Source organism: Salvelinus namaycush, chromosome 28, assembly GCF_016432855.1.
Source record: "Salvelinus namaycush isolate Seneca chromosome 28, SaNama_1.0, whole genome shotgun sequence".
NCBI classification, from domain to species: Eukaryota; Metazoa; Chordata; class Actinopteri; order Salmoniformes; family Salmonidae; genus Salvelinus; species Salvelinus namaycush.
In genome coordinates, this window is record NC_052334.1 from 15510828 (window position 1) to 15537242 (window position 26415).

Here is a 26415-nt window from a genome sequence, read left to right on the forward strand (position 1 = left end):
TACAAACATTGGAGTAAAACAAGCTTATGATGGTGTACGACAATTTGACTAAGCTCATGAGGCATTTATAAGTTATATTACTCAAGAATCAATGGGTACATATCATTAATTGATAAGCAGTCTTGTACTGGAGGCAGAACTGAGCAATTTCCCCTTAGATAGCCCAGCTGGCTATATGGTAAAAATTCATGAATAGAAAAATGACCCTTTTGATCTTAATTTAATAGGGTTAGGCATGAGGGTAAGATGTGTGGTTAGGGTTCAAGGTTAGGGTTAGACTTAAAAACAGCCTAACCACCACAAATGACATTGTGGCTGTGCCAGCTAGTAACCACACTGAAGAGGTGCCTCCAGAACAAGATTCATGATGCAAAAACACTAACCTGCAATTTATAAGTAAAACATTTAAAAATCAAATGAAATTGTATTGGTCACATGCGCTGAATAAAAAAGGTGTAGACATTACAGTGAAATGCTTACTTATAAGTCCCTAACCAATAATACAGTTTAAAAAAGGCCGTCAAAAGATGTGGACCAAAGTGCAGCGTGGTGAGCGTACATTTTCCTTTTTATTTAAAATGTCGCCAACAAAACAACAAACGAATGAAACAACCGTGAAGCTTACAGGGCATTAGTGCCACAAACAAAGTTAACTACCCACAACGAAAGGAGGGAAAAAGGGCTACCTAAGTATGGTTCCCAATCAGAGACAACGATAGACAGCTGTCCCTGATTGAGAACCATACCCGGCCAAAACATAGAAACACAAAATCATAGAAAACAAAACATAGAATGCCCACCCCAAATCACACCCTGACCAAACCAAATAGAGACATAAAAAGGCTCTCTAAGGTCAGGGCGTGACAGTACCCCCCCCCCCCCCCCCAAAGGTGCGGACTCCAGCCGCAAAACCTGAACCTATAGGGGAGGGTCTGGGTGGGCATCTATCCGCGGTGGCGGCTCAGGTGCGGGACGCAGACCCCGCTCCACCACTGGCTCACCCCACTTTGGTGGCACCTCTGGTGCAGGGACCCTCGTCGCTGACCCCGGACTGGGGAGCCTCGTTGCGGGCCCCGGACTGGGGACCCTCGTCGCCGACCCGGACTGGGGACCCTCGAAGCCGGGCCCCGGACTGGGCACCATCGCTGCGGGCCCCGGACTGGGCACCCTCGCTGCGGGCCCCGGACTGGGCACCCTCGCTGCGGGTCCCGGACTGGGCACCCTCGTTGCGGCCCCGGATTGGGCACCCTCGTTGCAGGCCCCGGACTGGGCATCCTCGTTGCGGGCCCCGGACTGGGCATCCTCGTTGCGGGCCCCGGACTGGGCACCCTCGTTGCGGGCCCCGGACTGGGGACCGTCGCTGGGGGCTCCGGACTGGGGACAGTCGCTGGGGGCTCCGGACTGGGGACAGTCGCTGGGGGCTCCGGACTGGAGGCCGTCGCTGGAGGCTCTGAACTGGAGGCCGTCGCTGGAGGCTTCGTGCCATGACTCCTCACTGGAGGCTTCGTGCCATGGATCATCACTGGAGGCTTCTTGCCATGGATCATCACTGGAGGCTACTTGCCATGGATCATCACTGGAGGCTTCGTGCCATGGATCATCACTTCTTGCCATGGATCATCACTGGAGGCTTCGTGCCATTGATCATCACTGGAGGCTTCTTGCCATGGATCATCACTGGAGGCTTCGTGCCTTGGATCATCACTGGAGGCTTCTTGCCATGGATCATCCCTGGAGTGAGGAGACGTATGGGCAGTCTGGTACGTGGAGCTGCCACAGGGCTCACCAGGCTGGGGAGACATACAGGAGGCCTGGTTCTGGCAGCAGGCACAGGACTCACCAGGCTGGGGAGACATACTGGAGGCTTGGTTCTTGGCGCTGGCACCGGATTCACTGGGCCGTGGAGGCGCACTGGAGGTCTCGAGCGCAGAGCTGGCACAACCTGTTCTGGCTGGATACCCACTTCCACCCGGAAAATGCGGGACGCTGGCACAGAGCACACCGGCCTGTGAATGCTCACTCGAGACACCGTGCGCATCACCCCATAACACGGTGCCTGACCAATCACATGCTCCCCACGGTAAGCACGGGGAGTTGGCTCAGGTCTAAACTCCGACTCCGCCCGCCAATCTCCCCGTGTTGCCCCCCCCCCCCCCCCAATTTTTTTGGAGCTGCCTCTCGGGCTTCCGTGACCGGGTCTTGTCCCCTGCCATTCTCTCCTCCCCGGTCCAGCTCATCCTCCAGGTTGGCGCACGATTCTTGGTCCCTTGGTGGTGGGTAGTTCTGTCGATGGCCGTGACAGTACCGGTACAGAGTCAATGTGTGGGGGCACCGGTTATTCGAGGTAATATGTGCTGTCATGTTTTGTCTTTCATCATGTCTTGTCCCTGTGCTTCCCTCTGCTGGTCTTATTAGGTTCTTTCCCTCTTTCTCTCTCTCTATCGTTCCGTTCCTGCTCCCAGCTGTTTCTCATTCTCCTAACGACCTCATTTACTCTTTCACACCTGTCCCCTATTTTGCCCTCTGATTAGAGTCCCTATTTCTCCCTCTGTTTTCCGCTTCTGTCCTTGTCGGATTCTTGTTTGACGTTTGCTGTTCCTGTGTCCTTGTTCCGCCCTGTCGTGTTCTTTGCCTTCTTCAGATGCTGCGTGTGAGCAGGTGTCAATGTCAGCTACGGCCAGTGCCTTCCTGAAGCGACCTGCAGTCTGTGGTCGCGTCTCCAGTCGTTCCTCTCTGTTGACGAGAGGATAGTATCCAGGAGAATCATTATTTGTTTTATTCTGGAATAAAGACTCTGTTACTATTACGTCGCTTTTGGGTCCTCATTCTGCAGCACAACATGTGCATATAGGTGGAGTTAAAGTGGATATGCATAGATAATAACAGAGAGTAGCAGTGGTGTAAAAGGGGAGGGCAATGCAAGTAGCCTTGGTAGCCATTTGATTAGATGTTCAGGAGTCTTATGGCTTGGGGGTAGAAGCTGTTTAGAAGCCTCTTGGACCAGACTTGGCGCACCGGTACCGCTTGCCGTGCGGCAGCAAAGAGAACAGTCTATGACTTGGGTGGCTGGAGTCTATGACAATTTCTAGGGCCTTCCTCTGACACCGCCTGGTATAGAGGTCCTGGATGGCAGAAAGCTTGGCTCTAGTGATGTACTGTGCCGTACGCACTACCCTCTGTAGCGCCTTGGAATGTCCCAAGTGCATTATGCATTTTTAACAGAGATCATCCCTGTACGCCCAACCCAGAATTCCATCTCACATTCACGTCATAGTTAATATACTTCAGACTCCTGGGCTAATCCCTGACCTACCAAAACTCAGGAAGCTTGGCCCCAGTGATGAACTGGGCCGTAGGCACTCGGAGGCCGAGCAGTTGCCATGCCAGGCAGTGATGCAACCAGTCAGGATGCTCTCAATGGTGCAGCTGTAGCACCTTTTGAGGATCTGAGGACCCATGCCAAATATTTTCAGTCTCCTTAGGGGAAATAGGTTTTGTTATACCCTCTTCAAATCAAATCAAAGTTTATTGGTCACCTGCGCCGAATACAACAGGTGTAGACCTTACAGTGAAATGCTTACTTACAGGCTCTAACCAATAGTGCAAAAAAGGTATTAGGTGAACAATAGGTAAGTAAAGAAATAAAAACAACAGTAAAAAGAAAGGGAAAAATAACAGTAGCGAGGCTATATACAGTAGCAAGGCTATAAAAGTAGTGAGGCTACATACAGACACCGGTTAGTCAGGCTGATTGAGGTAGTATGTACATGTAGATATGGTTAAAGTGACTATGCATATCATATATGATGAACAGAGAGTAGCAGTAGCGTAAAAGAGGGGTTGGCGGGTGGTGGGTGGCGGGACACAATGCAGATAGCCAAGTTAGCCAATGTGCCGGAGCACTGGTTGGTCGGTCCAATTGAGGTAGTATGTATATGAATATATAGATAAAGTGACTATGCATATATGATAAACAGAGAGCAGCAGCAGCGTAAAAGAGGGGTTGGGGGGGGGCACAAAATGCAAATAGTCCGGGTAGCCATTTGATTACCTGTTCAGGAGTCTTATGGCTTGGGGGTAAAAACTGTTGAGATGCCTTTTCACGACTGTCTCGGTGTGCTTGGACCATGTTAGTTTGTTGATGTGGACACCAAGGAACTTGAAGCTCTCAACCTGCTCCACTACAGCCCCGTCGATGAGAATTGGGGCATGCTCGGTCCTCCTTTTCCTGTAGTCCACAATCATCTCCTTTGTCTTGATAACGTTGAGGGAGAGGTTGTTGTCCTGGCACCACATGGCCAGGTCTCTGACCTCCTCCCTATAGGCTGTCTCATTGTTGTCAGTGATCAGGCCTACCACTGTTGTGTCATCGGCAAACTTAATGATGGTGTTGGAGTCATGCCTGGCCGTGCAGTCATGAGTGAACAGGGTGTACAGGAGGGGACTGAGCACGCACCCCTGAGGGCCCCTGTGTTGAGGATCAGCATGGCGGATGTGTTGTTACCTACCCTTACCACCTGGGGGCAGGTCCAGTTGCAGAGGGAGGTGTTTAGTCCCAGGGTCCTTAGCTTATTGATGAGTTTGAGGGCACTATGGTGTTGAACGCTGAGCTGTAGTCAATGAATAGCATTCTCACATAGGTGTTCCTTTTATTCAGGTGGGAAAGGGCAGTGTGGAGTGCAATAGCGATTGCATCATCTGTGGATCTGTTAAGGTGGTATGCAAATTGGAGTGGGTCTAGGGTTTTTGGGATAATGGTGTTGATGTGAGCCATGACCAGCCTTTATAAGCACTTCATGGCTACAGACATGAGTGCTTCAGGTCGGTAGTTATTTACGTAGGTTACCTTAGTGTTCTTGGGCACAGGGACAATGGTGGTCTGCTTAAAACATGTTGGTATTACAGACTCGGACAGGGAGAGTTTTAAAATGTCAGTGAAGACACTTACTAGTTGGTCAGCGCATGCTCGCAGTACACGTCCTGGTAATCCATCTGGCCCTGTGGCCTTGTGAATGTTGACCTGTTTAAAGGTCTTCCTCACATCAGCTGCGGAGAGCGTGATCACACAGTCGTCCGGAACAGCTGGTGCTCTCATGCATGTTTCAGTGTTATTAACCTTTAATCGAGCATAGACGTAGTTTAGCTTGTCTGGTAGGCTCGTGTCACTGGGCAGCTCTCGGCTGTGCTTCCCTTTGCAGTCTGTAGTGGTTTGCAAACCCTGCCACATCCGATGAGAGTTGGAGCCAGTGTAGTACGATTCGATCTTCGTCGTGTATTGATGCTTTGCCTGTTTGATGGTTCGTTGGAGGTGATAGTTGGATTTGTTATAAGCTTCCAGGTTAGAGTCCTGCTCCTTGAACGCAGCAGCTCTAGCCTTTAGCTCAGTGCGGATGTTGCCTGTAATCCAGGGCTTCTGGTTGGTGTATGTACGGTCACTGTGGGGACGATGTCATTGATGCACTTATTGATGAAGCCAATGACTGATGTAGTGTACCCCTCAATGCCATCGGAAGGATCCCGGAACATATTAAAGTCTGTGCTAGCAAAACAGTCCTGTAGCTTAGCATCTGCTTCATCTGACTGCTTTTTCATTGACCGAGTCACTTGTGCTTCCTGCTTTAATTTTTACCTGTAAGCAGGAATCAAGAGGATAGAATTATGGTCAGATTTGCCAAATGGAGGGCGAGGGAGAGCTTTGTACTCATCTCTGTGTGTGGAGTAAAGGTGGTTTAGAGTTTTTTCCCCCCTCTGGTTGCACATTTGACATGCTGATAGAAATTAGGTAAAACTGATTTAAGTTTCCCTGCATTAAAGTCCCCGGTCGCTAGGAGAGCCGCCTCTGGATGAGCGTTGTCCTGTTTTCTTATGGCGGTATACAGCTCATTGAGTGCGGTTTTAGTGTCAGCATCGGTCTGTGGTGGTATGTAGACAGGTACAAAAAATACAGATGAAAACTCTCTAGGTAGATAGTGTGGTCTACAGCTTGTCATGAGATACTCTACCTCAGGCGAGCAAAACCTCGAGACTTCCTTAGATATCGTGCACCAGCTGTTGTTTACAAATATATATTGTCCACCACCCCCTGTCTTACCAGATGCCGCTGTTCTATCCTGCCGATACAACGTATGTCGTCGTTCAGCCACGACTCCGTGAAGCATAAAATCTTACAGTTTTTAATGTCCCGTTGGTAGGTTAATCTTCCACGTAGGTCGTCAATATTTTCCAATGATTGCACGTTAGATAGTTGAACGGGAGGCAGTGGGAGTTTATTCGATCGCCTACGAATTCTCAGAAGGCAGCCCGACCTCTGCTCTCTTTTTCTCCGTCTTCTCTTCACGCAAATGACGGGGATTTGGGCCTGTTCCTGGGAAAGCAGTATGTCCTTCACGTCGGGCTCATCGGACTTGTTAAAGGAAAAAAAGCTTCTGGCAGTTCGTGGTGAGTAATCGCTGTTCTGATGTCCAGAAGTTCTTTTCAGTCATAAGAGATGGTAGCAGCAACATTATGTGCAAAATAAGTTACAAAATAAGTTACAAACAACATAAAGAAACGAACAAAAAAACACAGTTGGTTAGGAGCACGTAAAACGTCAGCCATCTTCTCCGGTGCCATGATACATTAATAAATATAGAACTCGGTAGTTTTTGATGAAAAAATATGATATAGCGAGTGCAGATTTCCCCTTATGTATTAAATATATATTTTCACATTACATTTATACATACAGTGTATTACTCAGTGGAGGTGGTGTAATTGTGAACTTTCTCTCTGTGCCCCCCCCACATCAATTCAAAGGGGCTTTATTGACATGGGAAACATACTGTGTGTTTACATTGCCAAAGCAAATGAAATAAACAATACACAAAAGTGAGAAGAAACAAATGTATCCACATCAACAAAAAACAATAAAAAATAAATAAATAAAATAAATACATTTAAAAAAAACATTGCACCCAAAATGGTTTAAAAAAGCTAGACATTTCAAGTGTTATATTTTCAAGTGTTATATTTTAGCAATGTGCAAATAGTTGTAGTATGAATAGTGGAGGGATATAAATTAACAGATACAGTATATTGGTGGTATTTACAATGTTGTTTGTGCTCCACTGGTTGCCCTTTTCTCATGGCAACGGGCCACAAATCTTGCTGCTGTGATTGCACATTGCGGTATTTTGCCTAACAGATATGGGAGTTTATCAATGATTGATTTGTTTTCAAATTCTTTGTGGGTCTGTGTGATCTGTGGGAAATATGTGTCTCTAATTTGGTCATACATTTGGCAGGTTAGGAAGTGCAGCTCAGTTTCCACCTCATTGTTTGGACAGTGGGCACATATCCTGCTTTCTCTTGAGAGCCAGGTCTGCCTATGGCAGGGAGAGCAAGGATTTTCTTAATTTTTTGGTCAGTCACAGTGGTCAGGTGTTCTGCCACTGTGTACTCTGTTTAGGGCCAGATAGCATTGGAATTTGCTTTGTGTTTTGTTTGATTATTTTCAGTGTGTCAAATAGTTATCTTTTTGCTTTCTCATTATTTGATTGGGTCTAATTGTGTTGCTGTGCTGGGGTCTGTTTGTGTTTGTGAACAGAGCGCCAGAACCAGCTGGCTGAGTGGACTCTTCTTTAGGTCCATCGCTCTGTAGCACAGGGCTTTGTCTTTCTTTCTTTCTTTCTTTCTTTCTTTCTTTCTCGTTGTCTGTCTGTCTGTCTGTCTGTCTGTCTGTCTGTCTGTCTGTCTGTCTGTCTGTCTGTCTGTCTGTCTGTCTGTCTGTCTGTCTGTCTGTCTGTCTGTCTGTCTGTCTGTCTGTCTGTCTGTCTGTGTCTTTCAGCCTCTATCTCTCTAGGGGTGCTGTTAGAGTTAATCAGTTAACTTGAGTTAACTTTGCTAACACTTTATTTTATGGGTACCTAATATACCATTTATAAGGCATTTATAAATTGTGAGTTCGCCATTTATGAATCATTATTCTCACATTTGTAAATGCTAGTAAGCTAGTTGAACATGTGTTGTGTGCTTATTATTTTACCACGTACTGCTGGAATGTCTACCAATGGCATGTCCATCTTTTTGTGAAAAATTACACTGGTCACTCAAAACATTTATAAAATGTTTATAAAGTATAAATAGCACTCACTTTAGATTAAGGACTGCACAAAGACTTAACTAATGATCTGTAAATGGTTTATAAATGCGGGACTAATGATTAAAAAAATGGTGAACACACAATTTATAAATAGTTTATCAGGTACCTTTAAAATAAAGTCTTACATTTTTTTGTGGGATTATGTGCATTGTCTGAAAGTGTTCAAAATATACTGAAAACATCAAAAATACTATATATACAGCTAAAAATACAACAATGTGAAGATCAAACCAAGTTGACGTTGAGGTTAAAGAAAAGCCCTACTTACATCTGGTGCTAACGTGTATCCTTTGTTCTGATCTTGTCCACATTCTGATTGGGCCAAAAATTTTAGACAGGTGTAGACGATTAAGACATCTTAATCTTGATCAGATCTTCCTGACCACCTCCGGAGGTAGTCAGGTAGCCATCTGGAAATCAATCAAGTGCAGATTTTATTGGTCACATACATGTGTTTAGCAGATGTTATTGCAGATGAAGCGAAATGCTTGTAAAAAAATCAATACTTTTTTTTATTGACAGCTAGTACCATTGACTTATGGCATCAATAATTGTCTTAAAATAAATACATTCACATTATATTGAAAAAATCTTCAAATATTTTGCATACAGGGAGGCACCAGGAAATCTGGTCACAATGTGGACACAGTGGACGGATAAGAGAGACATTTTAACATCATGTGTAGACGCGACACACTTTGATCAGATAGTAATTAGATCATATTGATCAGATGATCACAAAACTCACATGTTAGCGCAAGGCGTAAACGAGGCTTAAGTGTGTACATTATCAATTTTGCTTATTTAGTTTATCTTACAAAATCAAGACGTCAATATTCTTGTGATGCTTTTTGTATAAAAAAATTAAATTACAGCTGAATTTGAGCAAATTCTGAATTTGCAATTAATCGAGATTAAACACACCAAACCATTAAAATATTTGACAGCCCTAGTAATATCATTTGATCAGTATTTGTCCACAGTGCTCAAATTGGGATTGGCATTCTTCCGGAACCCAAGGTAGAGCTGTTGCGCGTATCTTTAGTCAGCTTGACGCATACAAACCAAAAAGGGCGAAGAAGTAAATTGAAGACCTATTGGGTTTCCACTAGGTACCACAGCAACAAAGTCAAAATTGGGTATATCGTATCAATTCATGAAATAAAAATTAACTTCATGGTTAGGAATTAGGTTAGCAGTGTGGTTAAGGTTTGCTTTAAAATACAATTTTAAGAAGATCAATTGCAGAAATAGGCGGGGTTTATGACTTTGTGCTTGTGGTAACTAGTGACGACCGAACCACTGTAGCAGGAGCTTCCGGTTTATCGGTTGATGGAGCAGAAATGAAATCGTTGTTTGGAAACATCATGTACTAAGTATTCATCTAAATCGTATGGAGATTGAATAATAAGAAGGGTATGTAGCTACATTATACTTGGAAAGTGTCTGCTTAATGATGTGATGACTTGAATATTACGCCATGTAGCCTAAGCCAGGAAACGCTAGCTAGCTAGTTAGCTATTTTAGCTAGCTAACCAACATACTTGCTAGTTTTTAGGTGATAAGTAACGTTACATTATATATACAAAAGTATGTGGACACCCCTTCAAATTTGTGGATTCGGCTATTTCAGCCACACCTGTTGCTGACAGATGTATAAAATCGAGCACACAGCCATGCAATCTCCATAGACAAACATTGTCAGTAGAATGGCCTTACTGAAGAGCGCAGTGACTTTCAACGTGGCACCGTCATAGGATGCCACCTTTCCAACAAGTCAGTTTGTCCAATTTTTGCCCTGGCCCGGTCAACTGTAAGTGCTGATATTGTGAAGTGTTAATGTCTAGGAGCAACAACAGCTCAGCTGCGAAGTGGTAGGCCACACAAGCTAACAGACCTGAACCACGGAGTGCTGAAATGCATAGCGTATAAAAATCGTCTGTCCTCGGTTGCAACACTCACTACCGAGTTCCAAACCGCCTCTGGAAGCAAAGTCAGCTTCATGAAATGGGTTTCCATGACTGAGCAGCTGCATACAAGCCTAAGATCACCATACGCAATGCCAAGCGTTGACTCGAGTGGTGTAAAGCTCGCTGCCATTGGACTCTTCAGCAGTGGAAATGCTATCTGGAGTGATGAATCACACTTCACCATCTGGGAGTCCGACGAACGAATCTGGGTTTGGTGGATGCCAGGAGAACGCTACCTGTCCCGATGCTTAGTGCCAACTGTAAAGTTTGGTGGAGGAATAATGGTCTGGGGTTGTTTTTCATGGTTAGGGCTAGGCCCCTTAGTTCCAGTGAAGGGAAATCTTAACACTTCACCATACAATGACATTCTAGATGATTCTGTGCTTCCAACTTTGTGGCAACAGTTTGGGGAAGGCCTTGTCCTGTTTCAGAATGACAATGCCCCTGTGCACAAAGCAAGGTCCATACAGAAAGGGTTTGTTGAGATCGGTGTGGAAGAACTTGACTGGCCTGCACAGAGCCCTGACCTCAACCCCATCGAACACCTTTGGGATGAAATGGAACGCCAACTATGAGCCAGGCCTAATCGCCCAACATAATTTACCAACCTCAGTAATGCGCTTGTGGCTGAATGGAAGCAAGTCCACGCAGCAATGTTCAAACATTTAGTGGAAAGCCTTCCCAGAAGAGTGGAGGCTATTATAGCAGCAAAGGGAAGACCAACTCCATATTAATGCCGATGATTTTGCATTGAGATGTTCGACGAGCAGGTGTCCACATACTTTTGTTCATGTAATGTAGCTACATTGTTAGATGTCCGCAGTATTGTCAATAACTGACTTGTTGTATTACTGTTTCATTACAGCCGTAGCCATGAGTTCAACCTGTCCGGGACATTATTGTGGCAAGATGTTGATAAATGGCTCATTTGATGGAGAATGTGGGGTGAGTATAGTTCCAGCTGAATTTTAACAAATCAACTGAGCTGTTGGAAGGGCATTCTAGCTACTACTGTAGCACTAAGTTCTGTAACCTAGTATTAGGCTAAACCCATACTCTAAAATGCAGTTGAATTATCAGGTATGTCCCAGAGGAGAGAAGACAAACATGCAGAAGATCTGTGAGAAGTGTACAGAATCCCCTGAACTTTATGACTGGCTGTACCTGGGCTTCATGGCAATGCTGCCACTGGTTCTACACTGGTTCTTCATCGAGTGGTACTTTGGGAAGAAAAGGTAATGTCTCATTTTCAGCCCAAATTACTGCAGTCATAACCAATTGTGGCATGTAGGTTAAATCACTGGAGAAGCTAATCCATAAAAAAAAAACATTACAACCTATCTGTTGTGATAATTACGTCGTTTGCTCAATAACTTGTTAGTTCGTAAGCCTTGGCACCGTGATATAGGGCTAAAGGCAGAGATAATAAAAAGACAGTGGCAGAATAATTTCAACCACACCATTGTTTCATTACAAAACTGGAGAGCAACATCTGTCCGGTGAAGTCCACAAAACATATTGCATGAAACAAACAGTTACCTGACCTACAGCATGGTCAAGCAAGGTAATGTTTCCAACATTTCGGACTACTAAACAATTATTGATTTTAGAACCACAGAGTTTCTGCAAGTCTCAAAGAAAACAAGAGCTGATTCCACTATTCCAGCAACATTTCAACACCAACATTTCAACATCTTTCATTATATTTTTTTGTTTCACCTTTATTTAACCAGGTAGGCCAGTTGAGAACAAGTTGTCATTTACAACTGCGATCTGGCCAAGATAAAGCAAAGCAGTGCGACAAAAACAACACAGAGTTACACATGGGATAAACAATCGTACAGTCAATAACACAATATAAAAATCTGTATACAGTGTATGCAAATTGAGTAAGGAGGTAAGGCAATAAATAGGCCAATAGTGGCGAAGTAATTACAATTTAGCAATTTACACTGGAGTGATATGTGTGCAGATGAGGATGTGCAAGTAGAAATACTGGTGTGCAAAAGATCAGAAAAACAAATATGGGGATGAGATAGGTGGTTGATTGGATGGGCTATTTACAGATGGGCTGTGTACAGGTGCAGCGATCGGTAAGCTGCTCTGACAGCTGACGCTTAAAGTTAGTGAGGGAGATATAGTGAGGGAGATATAAGTCTCCAACTTCAGTGATTTTTGCAATTTGTTCCAGTCATTGGCAGCAGAGAACTGGAAGGAAAGGTGGCCAAAGGAGGTGTTGGCTTTGGGGATGACCAGTGAAATATACCTGCTGGAGCGCGTGCTACGGGTGGGTGTTGCTATTGTCGTGTCTTTGGCTATGCCGGATTAAGTGATATGACATGCTGTCTATAAAATCCTTTCTCTGTAATTAATATTACCTGATTAAGCTAATCATGTAAATGTAATTAACTAGAAAGTCGGGGCACCACGAAATAGTGTTTTATAGAGCTGTTATCTTCCGAATAAACTCTTAAAGACCTAGTAATATTTTACATCAATAGCAGTCAATATTAATCGTCACCTTATTTCAGTCTCATCTGAACATCGTAGAATTCTTGTTTATCTTCACGAACCCTGGCTAACAAGTTGAATCAGCAATACAAAATTGGGTTTAATTATTTATTTATCTAACTAATCACACATTATCTAACTAATCACACAGAATTACATATACACCGAATGAATCATACATTGATTACAAATTATGTCATAAAGGAAAACGTCCCTAGCGGACGGAACAGATATGACAGCTGGTTACACAAAGAACAGGGGTTGGGTTTGAGTGAAAGAGCGGGAAAACTTGACGAACAAAGGGAGAAGCTATGTCTCTATCGTAAATACAGAATCTTATGCATTCTAAATTACTGCCCATTTGGAAAAGGAAAATGCAATACATATTTACTCTGAGCTGCACTTCAATAGGTTGGTGGTAGATGGAAGGCTGTGTTGCCCAACAGAGTCCTTTGTCCTTTGAAGAGTGTCTCTGGTGGTGAACGGAATACGTTGTAGTGTCGTCGTTGTGTGGTAGATGGGATACTCTGTCCGTCCTTTCCTAGCCCACGTTTACAGCTGCTGTTGCTAACTCAACGGCTACGATGTCTCACTTCTTTAGTGAGTAAGAGTTCAAAGTTTATACCATTCACAACCAAAGCTCACGCTGAGGTTGGCTTAGTTCTGTAGTTGAAATGTTAGTCCTTTTCAACGTATGGACCGTCGTCCTATCGTCCTCGGAACCGATGGTTACATTTTCGTCAAGGGCTTATATAGTGGAGGGAGAGAAGGGTGTGTTTCATAGTTTATAACCCATGTCTCTTCACAGGGGCGGGCCACTGATTGAGCAGAGCTCTAACTTTATGAAAACCCAAATCTCTCATTTTGAAGCTAAAATTAAATGTATTATTTTCACAAATAGTGTCATATTTAAACATTTGAATTGCACAACAATTCCATGTGAATCTGATAACTATAATGTGTAGACTTTCCCAGATACAGTTTATGTCGTCCTGTCATCAGTCATAATGTCTCAGATGACAACCGAACTGACATCATATTCATTAAGTACCAACGCATATTTTCAACTGCTTCTATTACCGAAATATGGTTCCTTTCCCCCCACTTGTTTGATGTTCCCAGACTCTATGTTTAACAAAGGCTATTCAAGAGTCCTTCAGTAGAGTCAGAGAGAGAGGGAAGGGAGAAAGGTATTTATGGGGGTGTCATAAACCTTACCCAGGCGGAGCTTTACCTAGCAAAGACTTATAGATGACCTGGAGCCTGTGGGTTTGGCGACAAATATGTAGCGAGGACCAGCCAACAAGAGCATACAGGTTGCAGTGGTGGGTAGTATATGGGGTTTTGGTGACAAAACGGATGGCACTGTGATAGACTGCATCTATTTTGCTGAGTGTTGGAGGCTATTTTGTAAATGACATCGCCGAAGTCAAGGATCTGTAGGATAGTCAGTTTTACGAGGGTATGTTTGGCAGCATGAGTGAAGGACACACTTTACTGTGTCCCAAAACTTGGAATTAGTGCTGCAGGATGCACATTTCTGTTTGAAAAAGCTAGCCTTTGCTTTCCTAACTGACTCTGTGTAATGGTTCCTTACTTCCCTGAAAAGTTGCATATCGTGGGGACTATTCGAAGCTAGTGCAGTACGCCACAGGGTGTTTTTGTGCTGGTCAAGGGCAGTCAAGTCTGGAGTGAACCAAGGTCTGTATCTGTTCTTAGATAAAAACATTTTTGAAAGGGGCATGCTTACTTAAGATGGTGAGGAAAGCACTTTTAAAGAACAACCAGGCATCCTCTACTGAATAAAGCAGTGAATAAAGCAAACTTAGGGAGGAGGCTTCTGATGTTAACCTTTCTAGCGCAGGCGTTCCGCTAGCGGAACCCCTCGACAACATTCCGCTTAAAAGGCAGCGCGGGAAATTCAAAAATATTTTTTTGAAATATGTAACTTTCACACATTAACAAGTCCAATACAGCAAATGAAAGAGAAACATCTGGTTAATCTACCCATCGTGTCTGATTTCAAAAAGGCTTTACAGCGAAAGCACAACATATGATTATGTTAGTTCAGAGCCAAGTCAAAAAAACACACAGCCATTTTTCCAGCCAAAGATAGGAGTCACAAAAGCAGAAATATAGATAAAATTAATCACTAACCTTTGATGATCTTCATCAGATGACACTCATAGGACATCATGTTACACAATACATGTATGTTTTGTTCGATAATGTGCATATTTATATCCAAAAATCTCAGTTTACATTTGCGCGTTACGTGCAGTAATGTTTTGATTCCAAAACATCCGGTGATCTTGCAGATAGCCACAGAAATCCCAGAAATACTCATAATAAACATCGATAAAAGATACGTGTTATTCACAGAATTAAAGATAGACTTCTCCTTAATGCAACCGCTGTCAGATTTAAAAAAAACTTTACGGAAAAAGCATAATCTGAGTACGGCGCTCAGAGCCCAATCCAGCCAAATCCAGCCAAAGAAATTTCCGCCATGTTGGAGTCAACAGAAGTTAGAAATAACATGATAAATATTCACTTACCTTTGATGATCTTCATCAGAATGCAGTCCCAGGAATCCCAGTTCGACAATAAATGACTGATTTGTTCCATAAAGTCCATAATTTATGTCCAAATAGCCACTTGTTTGCTAGCGTGTTCAGCCCAGTAATCCATCTTCATGAGCACTAGGTCCAGACAAAAACTCAAAGTTCCGTTACAGGTCGTAGAAACATATCAAACGATGTACGAAATCAATCTTTAGGATGTTTTAAACATAAATCATCAATAATTTTCCAACCGGAGAATTCCATTGTCTGTAGCAAAGGACTGGAACGAGAGCTAACTCTGTCGGAAGTGCGCGTCACGAGCCCGAGACACTCTGCCAGACCACTGACTCAAACAGGTCTCATGAGCCCCTCCTTTATAGCAGAAGCCTGAAACAACAAGTTTCTAAAGACGGTTGACATCTAGTGGAAGCCTTAGGAAGTGCAACTTAACCCCATAGACACTGTGTATTCGGTAGGCCAAGCTTTGAAAAACTACAGACCTCAGATTTCCCACTTCCTGGTTGGATTTTTCTCAGGTTTTTTGCCTGCCATATGAGTTCTGTTATACTCACAGACATCATTCAAACAGTTTTATAAACGTTAGAGTGTTTTTTATCCAATACTACTAATAATATGCATATATTAGCATCTGGGACAGAGTAGCAGGCAGTTTACTCTGGGCATGCATATCATGCAAAAGTGAAAATGCTGCCCCCTATCCCAAACAGGTTAACATGCATGAACCCAAGGCTTTTACAGTTGCAGAAGTCAACAAATGAGAGCGCCTGGGGACACACAGGGCCTGGGTTAACCTCTACATCACCAGAGGAACAGAGGAGGAGTAGGATGAGGCTACGGCTAAAGGCTATAAGAACTGGTCGTCTAGTGCGTTGGGAACAGAGAAAAGAAGGAGCAGATTTCTGGGCGTGGTAGGATAGATTCAGGGCATAGTGTACAGACAAGGGTATGGTAGGGTGCGAATACAGTGGGGGTTAACCTAAGCATTGAGTGACGATGAGAGAGATTGGATCTCTGGAGGCGCCAGTTAAGCTGGGTGCGGTCTCCGCATGTGTGGGGGGTGGGACAAAGGAGCTATCCGAGGCATGTTGAGCAGGACTAGGGGCTCCGCAGCAAAATACAACAATGAGAGCTGCCCTAAACAACAGTATTCAAGGCATAATGACATTAGAGAAAGGCATAAAGCAATCACAGGTGTTGATTGGGAGAGCTAAGACAACAACGGGTGAGACAACAACGGGTAAACAGCTAGGACAACAACAACGAATGGGCAGAGCGAGTCAGTTAGCTACACACAGAGTTTGAGGCTGGGGCAGACAGATAGATAAACAAAATGAAGTACCGTGTTAATGGACAGTCCAGCAGGCATCGACTGTGTAGCCGAGTGATCATAGGGTCCAATGAAGAGCAATAGATGAAACAGGGAACCGTTCGGTAGTCGATTACTACGTTGAGCGAGCGGGAGACACGGGGTTCAGGGAGCTAGCAGGCCAGGGCTAGCAGATGGATCATCACCAACGGTTGAGAGCACATCGGCCGAGTTACTTCAGCAGACCAGTCATGATAGATCGGCGGGGCTCCGTGCCGATAAAGGGTCCAGGCCAATTGGCAAGAGAAGTGTTGTAGTTGGTGTTAGAGGTCGACCGATTATGATTTTTCACCGCCGATACCGATTATTGGAGGATCAAAAAAAGCCGATACCGATTAATCGGCCGATTTTTATTTATTTATTTGTAATAATGACAATTACAACAATACTGAATGAACACTTTGTTTAACTTAATATAATACATCAATAAAATCAATTTTAGCCTCATATAAATAATGAAACATGTTCAATTTGGTTTAAATAATGCAAAAACAAAGTGTTGGAGAAGAAAGTAAAAGTGCAATATGTGCAATGTAAGAAAGCTAACGTTTAAGTTCCTTGCTCAGAACATGAGAACATGAGAACATATGAAAGCTGGTGGTTCCTTTTAACATGAGTCTTCAATATTCCCAGGTAAGAAGTTTTAGGTTGTAGTTATTATAGGAATTATAGGACTATTTCTCTCTATACCATTTGTATTTCATTAACCTTTGACTATTGGATGTTCTTATAGGCACTTTAGTATTGCCAGTGTAACAGTATAGCTTCCGTCCCTCTCCTCGCTCCTACCTGGGCTCGAACCAGGAACACATCGACAACAGCCACTCTCGAAGCAGCGTTACCCATGCAGAGCAAGGGGAACAACCACTCCAAGTCTCAGAGCGAGTGACGTTTGAAACGCTATTAGCGCGCACCCCGCTAACTAGCTAGCCATTTCACATCGGTTACACCAGCCTAATCTTGGGAGTTGATAGGCTTGAAGTCATAAACAGCGCAATGCTTGAAGCACAACGAAGAGCTGCTGGCAAAACGCACGAAAGTGCTGTTTGAATGAATGCTTACGAGCCTGCTGCTGCCTACCACCGCTCAGTCAGACTGCTCTATCAAATCATAGACTTAGTTATAACATAATAACACACAGAAATACGAGCCTTAGGTCATTAATATGGTCGAATCCGGAAACTATCATCTCGAAAACAAGACGTTTATTCTTTCAGTGAAATATGGAACCGTTCCGTATTTTATCTAACGGGTGGCATCCATAAGTCTAAATATTCCTGTTCCATTGCACAACCTTCAATGTTATGTCATAATTATGTAAACTTCTGGCAAATTAGGCGGCCCAAACTGTTGCATATACACTGACTCTGCGTGCAATGAACGCAAGAGAAGTGACACAATTTCACCTGGTTAATATTGCCTGCTAACCTGGATTTCTTTTAACTAAATATGCAGGTTTAAAAATATATACTTCTGTGTATTGATTTGACATGGTTGATGATATTACTAGTTTATCTAGTGATTATGATTTATTGATTGATTGTTTTTTATAAGATAAGTTTAATGCTAGCTAGCAACTTACCTTGACTTACTGCATTCGCATAACAGGCAGGCTCCTCGTGGAGTGCAATGTAATCAGGTGGTTAGAGCGTTGGACTAGTTAACTGTAAGGTTGCAAGATTGAATCCCCCGAGCTGACAAGGTAAAAATCTGTCGTTCTGTTTTTTGCATTGGATATATTTACCATATCATATGGAAACATAAACATTTTACCTTATCATTAGTAGACATTGTGAATGATTTAAATCGAAGAACATTCAGAAATCTCTTCCAATACACATTGCCTGTGAGCATCAGAGGTGAACCAGTTGCATACACAGCTCGAGCAAGACATTCATCAGCATTTCTCTGACTACGTTCCTCCATTGAGTCAACAAAAACTTCTGATTCCAGGAGGACCAAGAGCTGTTGCTATTGATAAGGTGTCAGATTCATCTTTTCCATCTCGAATAGAAGTAGAGGGACCTCTGACAAGAGGTTGCTTGTTGTGAGCGCTGAGGGAATTGTATGCACTTGGCCAGATGATTCTGCATCTTTGTTGCATTCTTCACATATGATTTGGCACAGTATTTGCAAATGTACACAGCTTTTCCTTCTACATTAGCTGCAGTGAAATGTCTCCACACATCAGATAGTGCCTGTGGCATTTTCCTCTAAAGATTAGATTTTTTTTTTGTAAAAATAAAACAAAATACAATTCCATGTACAGATAAATAGTTAAGCAGTTAGATTAAACAACTCCTTTGTAAGATGAATGTTTTAAAATGAAACCTGTAGGTGAATTAACACTCAGTTAGCAGGCTCAAGCAAGCTAAAACCCACATGGTAGCAAAAACTAACTAGCAGAAGTTAACAAGTTAGAAATTATTTAAACACACTTTGCTGTAGGCTACTATTTACTAGTTAACAAAAAATCATGTATGTCATATAAAATATATTTACCCCACCCAGTATTGTAATCAAAACTTACCAGAAAGGATGTGGTCCTTGGCTCAGAGAGTGTAGTAGTGTGGGCTCAATAGCATCTCATTAGTGTGCAAGATCTTGAGAATCAACTGTACATGTGATGGAAGAGTGCACTGTGTATGCAGAGGCTTGCAATTCCATTGAATTGGGGATAGTTTAACCAAAATAGGCCACAAGACCTATAATTGCCTTATGTGTATCCCACAAAAAAGGTTCACTGTTATAAGCTAACTTTTTTTGATGGAATTAAAAGCAAAATTCCCAACATTCCCGGGCTTAAATTCCCATGGAAAATTTCCTGGAAAAATTCAGGAAATTTACAGGAAGGTTTCTGACCCTTTGCAACCCTAGTGACAACTAAAAGATACCAAAAATAGCTAACTAGACACCGGAGGACAACAACACAACGATATGCAACAATTCTATTTTTTTCTGTCAATAATGACATTTGGTTTGTGATGTGATTGGTCTGAAGCCAAATCCAAACTTGCTTCCCTTGACACTTTTTTGGAGGGTTTTGTTCGCTCGGATTCTTTCTCTGGTGAGATACATTCAGCTTCTTAAGAATGTAAGGAAGTTTATGAAACTCAGAGAGATGAAAGAAATTATTTTGTATGTTATTTTTTTTTCTTAGTAAATTTTTTGGGGGAAGCCTGGCATCCCATTGCATCCATGAACACTGGATGCTTTTTAGCTCCACTGGTCATACCCATGGCCAATAGACTACATATTGTGACATTTACTGTAGAGCAGTGTTGGGGAAGCTACTCTGAAAATATAGTTGACCAAGTTACCAATTACTTGTGAAAGAAGTTAAGTTGCATTAAAGCTACCATTTTTTTAAAGAATAAAACTGTTCATTTAACTAAAGTTACTTTGAAAAAGTAGTTCACTACATCCAAGCTACTTCGTTATAAATTATCATATGGAAATCTGAAATGTCTTAGACTACAAATTGCAAGAACAGATTACTCTGGAGTCAGCTGTTAACAGAATGTGTAATTTAGCCTATTAAACACAAAAACTATGTTTCAAGTGTGAATTAGGCATGTCTGATGCTGAAAAAGAAAGGAAATTCTTGACTACTTCACCCATATTGTATTTTATTTTTGCTACATGGCAAAAAGTAATTAACTACTTAAAACACTAGCAAGATTTTGAATTTGGTTCGTCTACCATCAAGCTACTGCAAAATGTAGTTGAATTACTGGTTGAACTACATGCAGTTCATTACTCCCCAACACTGCTGTAGAGGTATTTTATGAAAGGAGTTTAACAGGGTCCTGTAGTAGTCTACTTGGTAACTCACGTTAATGTTACTGATATTATGTATATCTTTCTGAAGCTCCAGTGCCCTCTTCCAACACATCACAGCCCTGTTTGAGTGCAGCGCTGCGGCTATGGTGACTCTGCTGGTCAACGACCCAGTGGGTCTGCTGTCTATCAGGTCCTGCAGAGTACAGATGCTTTCAGACTGGTACACCATGCTGTACAACCCCAGCCCAGACTACATCACCACTCTACACTGCACACAGGAAGCTGTCTTTCCCCTGTGAGTAGCCTATGGCTCGTCAACGTCATGAATTGGATCTATGCACTTTTAGGGCTGGTTTCTCAGTTAGTCCTGGACTCAAAGCATGCTGAAATAGCTTTTTAGTCCAGGATTAATTTCCGTCTCTATCTGGAAACAGTCTCATCATCAACTGATATGAGCTGAACATATGAAATTGGTTGGCATGTTCAGCTTCAGAGCAGTGTGCGCACCATCAAGCACAGTGTGATGTGAGATGTTTTGTTCATTGAATAACATGACTTATTCTGTATCCGCAGGTACACTATAGTGTTGATCTACTACGCCTTCTGCCTGGTGTTCATGATGCTGCTGCGTCCACTTCTGGTCAAGAAGATCGCCTGTGGTCTGGGGAAATCTGACCGCTTCAAGAGCATCTACGCTGCTCTCTACTTCTTCCCTATCCTGACAGTCCTGCAAGCTGTGGGAGGCGGCCTGCTCTGTGAGTATGCTTTCAAATAAGGGTCCGGTCTGATTCGGGCCAACCAGGTTCGGTTTCCATTTATATAGTATTTATGGTTACATAATTGATTTATGTGAAATGCATTATTTTAAGGCCATAGGTCTTGTCGCCTCGGAAGCCTAGGCATCTCACGTTCTGTTCCAATGCCTGGGGAAGTTCTCCACAGGAAGACCAAAAATAAAATGTCCACCATAACTATTGCCAGAGATCACACAGGCCACACTATTTGATGGGTTTGATACGTAGAAATGTGTCACTAGTTTCCATGTAGACTCCATGGAAACTAGTGACACATTTCTACTTATCAAACCCATCAAATATTGTGGCCTGTGTGATCTCTGGCAATGCTTCTGGTGGACATTCCTGCAGTCAGCATGCTAATTGCACACCTCAACTTGAGACATCTGTGGAATTATGTTTTACCAAATAGGGCTATCTTCTGTATACCAACCCTACCTTGTCACAACACAACTGATTGGCTCAAATGCATTGAGAAGGAAATATATTATATTGAATATTTGTGTGTGTGTATATATACAGTTGAAGTCGGAAGTTTACATACACCTTAGCCAAATACATTTAAACTCAGTTTTTCACAATTCCTGACGTTTAATCCGAGTAAAAGTTCCCCGTTTTAGGTCAGTTAGGATCACTACTTAATTTTAAGAATGTGAAATATCAGAATAATAGAGAATTATTTATTCCAGCTTTTATTTCATCACATTCCCAGTGGTTCAGAAGTTTACATACACTCAATTAGTATTTGGTAGCATTGCCTCTAAATTGTTTAACTTGGGTCAAACGTTTCGGGTAGCCTTCCACAATAAGTTGGGTGAATTTTGTCCCATTCCTCCTGACAGAGCTGGTGTAACTAAGTCAGGTTTGTAGGCCTCTATGCTCGCACATGCTTTTTCAGTTCTGCCCTCAAATTTTCTATAGGATTGAGGTCAGGGCTTTGTGAAGGCCACTCCAATACCTTGACTTTGTTGTCCTTAAGCCATTTTGCCACAACTTTGGAAGTATGCTTGGGGTCATTGTACATTTCGAAGACCCATTTGCGACCAAGCTTTAACTTCCTGACTGATGTCTTGAGATGTTGCTTCAATATATCCACATAATTTTCATCCCTCATGATGCCATCTATTTTGTGAAGTGCACCAGTCCCTCCTGCAGCAAAGCACACCCACAACATGATGCTGCCACCCCTGTGCTTCACAGTTGGGATGGTGTTCTTCGGCTTGCACGCCTCCCCCTTTTTCCTCCAAACAAAACAATGGTCATTATGGCCAAACAGTTCTATTTTTGTTTCATCAGACCAGAGGACAATTCTCCAAAAAGTACAATCTTTGTCCCCATGTGCAGTTGCAAACCGTAGTCTAGCTTTTTTATGGCGGCTTTAGAGCAGTGGCTTCTTCCTTGCTGAGTGGCCTTTCAGGTTATGTCGATATAGGACTTATTTTACTGTGGATATAGACACTTTTGTCCCTGTTTCCTCCAGCACAAGGACCTTTGCTGTTGTTCTGGGATTGATTTGCACTTTTCGCACCAAAGTACGTTAATCTCTAGGAGACAGAACGCGTCTCCTTCCTGAGCGGTATGACTGCTGCTTGGTCCCATGGTGTTTATACTTGCGTACTATTGTTTGTACAGATGAACGTGGTACCTTCAGGCTTTTGGAAATTGCTCCCAAGGATGAACCAGACTTGTGGAGGTCTACAATTTATTTTTCTGAGGTCTTTGCTGATTTCCTATGATTGTCCCATGATGTCAAGCAAAGAGGCACTGAGTTTGAAGGTAGGCTTTGAAATCCATCCACAGGTACACCTCCAATTGACTCAAATTATGTCAATTAGCCTATCAGAAGCTTCTAAAGCCATGACATCATTTTCTGGAATTTTCCAAGCTGTTTAAAGGCACAGTCAACTTAGTGTATGTAAACTTATGGCCCACTGGAATTGTGATACAGTGAAATAATCTGTCTGTAAACAATTGTTGGAAAAATGACTTGTGTCATGCACAAAGTAGATGTCCTAACCGATTTGCCAAACTATAGTTTGTTAACAAGACATTTGTGGAGTGGTTGAAAAACGAGTTTTAATGTCTACAACCTAAGTGTATGTAAACTTCCGACTTCAACTGTATATATATTTACACCCCTTTTTCTCCCTAATTTCGTGGTATCCAATTGGTAGTTAGTCTTGTCCCATCGCTGCAACTACCGTACGGACTCAGGAGAGGCGAAGGTCGAGAGCCATGCATCCTCCGAAACACGACCCAGCCAAGCCGCAGTGCTTCTTGACACAATGCCCGCTTAACCCGGAAGCCAGCCGCACCAATGTGTTGGAGGAAACACCGTACACCTGGCGACCGTGTCAGTGTGCATGCGCCCGGCCCGCCACAGGAGTCACTGGAGTGCGACGGGACAAGGACATACCGACGCTGGGCCAATTGTGTGCCGCCCCATGGTTCTCCCAGTCGTGGCCGGCTGCGACAGAGCCTGGACTCGAAACCAGAATTTCTAGTGGCACAGTGACTTAGACCACTGCGCCACTCGGGAGGCCCCAAAAATTAACTTTTAACAAGGCACACCTGTTATTTGAAATGCATTTCAGATGACTACCTCATGAAGCTGGTTGAGAGAATGCCTAGAGTTTGAAAAGCTGTCATCAAGGCAAAGGGTGGCTACTTTGAAGAATCTCCAAATATAAAATATATTTTGATTTGTTTAACACATTTTTGGTTACTATATGATTCCATATGTGTTATTTCATAGTTTTGAAGTCTTCACTATTATTCTACAATATAGAAAAAAAAGAAAGAAAAACCCTTGAATGAGTAGGTGTGTCCCAACTTTTGACTGGTACTATATATATATATATATATATATATATATATATATTTATATATAGATACTTGGTGTCAAGGTAGCTATATAATATTGTACTAAATAATAGCACCTTATCTGACTGTATTGTTTCACCCCCCATCACTAGTTAACAGCCATCCTAAAAACGAAATCCAATACTGAAGTTCTCCAGACTTCCAATAGTCGAGGCAATGAGACAAGATTTGGGCAGGCGAGACTAAAGGTCTTGCCATGTGACTGTGGTATAAGCTTGATGCTTTCTGTTTTTCAGATTATGCTTTTCCATACATTATTTTGGTGTTGTCCCTGGTTACCCTGGCAGTGTACATGTCAGCCTCAGAAATACAGGCAAGAAACTGCGTATTTTATATTTCCCTAACCAACATTTTTTAAGTTTGATATCAGCTCAGTCAATATAATTGTTTGAGCACATATCCCATTTCCTAAGTGTTTCCTCCCTTTACTCCTATCCATAGTCTTTCAAGAATCTCGCTGCCAAGAAGAAGAGGTTGGTGGTGCTCTTCAGCCATTGGCTCCTTCACGCGTATGGCATCATCTCCATCTCCCGATTGGATAAACTGGAGCAGGACCTACCTCTATTGGCCCTGGTACCTGGACCCGCCCTTTTCTACCTGCTCACTGCCAGGTTCACTGAACCTTGCCGGATTCTGTCAGAAGGTGGCAACGGCCACTAGAACTATTATAGATGGATGTGGGTATTAAAGTTAGACTCAGGGAATTGATGTTGCCACGAGCAGCACCGCAGATATTGAGATGAGCGTGACGCAAGATTTCGGTCACACGCCTTCTGTGCATGTTCAGGGGTACACTTCACCCTCTTACAGCATGGGAGACGCTGGACCAAAACAGTGGAGAAGTTGAGCTTTGTGCATCAACGCTCTTAGTTGTTGCGGAAATTTACCCACTTTGCTGTTTACTTTCTGCGTCTATGTGATATTGCTGAGTCTACCTTTAATGTCCACCTGTCTATCAATTCAGGAGGTGTTGTCCATGGAGATATATGGATGCTAGCCTTTACTGCCTTCTCTGAGTATGGTAGAAGGATGACTGCTGCATGCAGTGTTGATAGTTGATATTCCTCTCACAGTGAAAAGGAAGATTTTATGATATTCCTAGAACTAAGGTGGGAATACAAACAACATGTCTACATACTGTATGTCTATAAATTACAAAGCTCCATATATTTAAAGTGTTAATTATTGAATGGTATTGTTTGTGTCCACATGAATGTTGTCTTTACAACCTAAGGCCTAAGATGTACTGTTCCTCATTGAGGCTGTTTTGAGAAGTGTTTTGTATATAGATATTCACTCTGTCATATTATTTTGGGCTCCTGAGTGGCTCAGCAATCTAAGGCACTGCATCTCAGTACTAGAGGCATCACTACAGACTCTGGTTCGATCCTGGGCTGCATCACAACCGGCCATGATTGTGCGCCGCCCTATGGAACTCCCAATTGGCCCAGCGTCGTTAGGGTTTGACCGGGGTTAGGCCGTCATTGTAAATAAGAATTTCTTCTTAACTGACTTGCCTAGTTAAATAAAAAAATCATATATGCTCAACATCCTTGATTGTTTTAAGCTCAGATATCCTTGATTGTTGCAGTGCAATCAAAGATGGTCTCTAGATTGTCCAATAGTTTAAGTTGAGTTAGATGTTCTTAAACTAAATCTAATGTGCCAAAAACTCTGAACACATGTGTCACGGCTCCTCCTCTGCATTGCAGGGGCGGTTCCTCCTGCAGGCAGAGGAGGGTCGTTAGTGATTGGAGCCACCTGGGCTCAGGGTATAAAAAACTGCTTCACTAATCACTTCTCTCTCTCTCTCTCTGCTCCTCCAGGTATGATCCTGTTTTGTTTGTTCCTTTGTAGTTGTACATAGTCATATTTACACACACAGATTCACGCATCCATGCACTTTACATACACTTTACATTATGATACTTCCACACCTCATTCCTTTTTCTTTGTTTAAAATTAATAGTTTTGGTTTAGAATAAAGAACCTTTTTAATTGGCCTATACCTGTTGTTCGCCGTGACACATGCATATGTCCAGTGGCAGATAAAATAGTTTATTATAACCTAATATTATGTTACAAGCCAAGTGGAATATAGTTCCATTATTTTGCTTGATCAAAAATGGAATGAAAATTATCCTGCTGTTTCCCTGTAAATGATGTTGGAGAAATACGCTTGTTGGATAGTAAGGACATTAAATTGTGAATGTATTTTATGCATGCTCATAGAATGCTTGTAAATAGATGACAATGGATGTGTTTATTAGAAATATATAATTTTATTGCAGTGTAATTTTAAAACATACAGAACGAGGACTTGACTAGCTACAATTTTGACTATTGTAAAATGTATTGTTCAATTAAACTTGTGAAATGCTGT

General features: G+C 42.7%; 1 protein-coding gene across 2 annotated transcripts; it reads left to right on the forward strand.

Moving 5' to 3' along the window:
* The first annotated feature begins 9219 nt into the window (after positions 1-9219).
* Positions 9220-25443, forward strand: LOC120023385 (JNK1/MAPK8-associated membrane protein-like). 2 transcript variants are annotated; one of them, XM_038967391.1, is made up of 7 exons: positions 9220-9556; positions 10976-11055; positions 11179-11345; positions 20444-20650; positions 20929-21110; positions 24269-24345; positions 24474-25443. In XM_038967391.1, the coding sequence occupies exons 2-7, from the start codon at positions 10984-10986 to the stop codon at positions 24690-24692; spliced, it is 924 nt and encodes a 307-aa protein (XP_038823319.1). In that variant the 5' UTR covers positions 9220-9556; positions 10976-10983; the 3' UTR covers positions 24693-25443. The 2 variants fall into 2 exon arrangements, with proteins under 2 accessions (XP_038823319.1, XP_038823320.1); XM_038967392.1 differs by having other exon boundaries at positions 9222-9556; positions 11191-11345.
* Positions 25444-26415: the final 972 nt, after the last annotated feature.

Coding starts and splice junctions, on each gene's coding strand:
- LOC120023385 (XM_038967391.1), top strand. CDS start 10,984: ATGAGTTCAACCTGTCCGGGACATTATTGTGGCAAGATGTTGATAAAT. Junction 11,346..20,443: donor TGGTACTTTGGGAAGAAAAG/GTAATGTCTCAT, acceptor ATCTTTCTGAAG/CTCCAGTGCCCTCTTCCAAC. Junction 21,111..24,268: donor TGTGGGAGGCGGCCTGCTCT/GTGAGTATGCTT, acceptor TCTGTTTTTCAG/ATTATGCTTTTCCATACATT.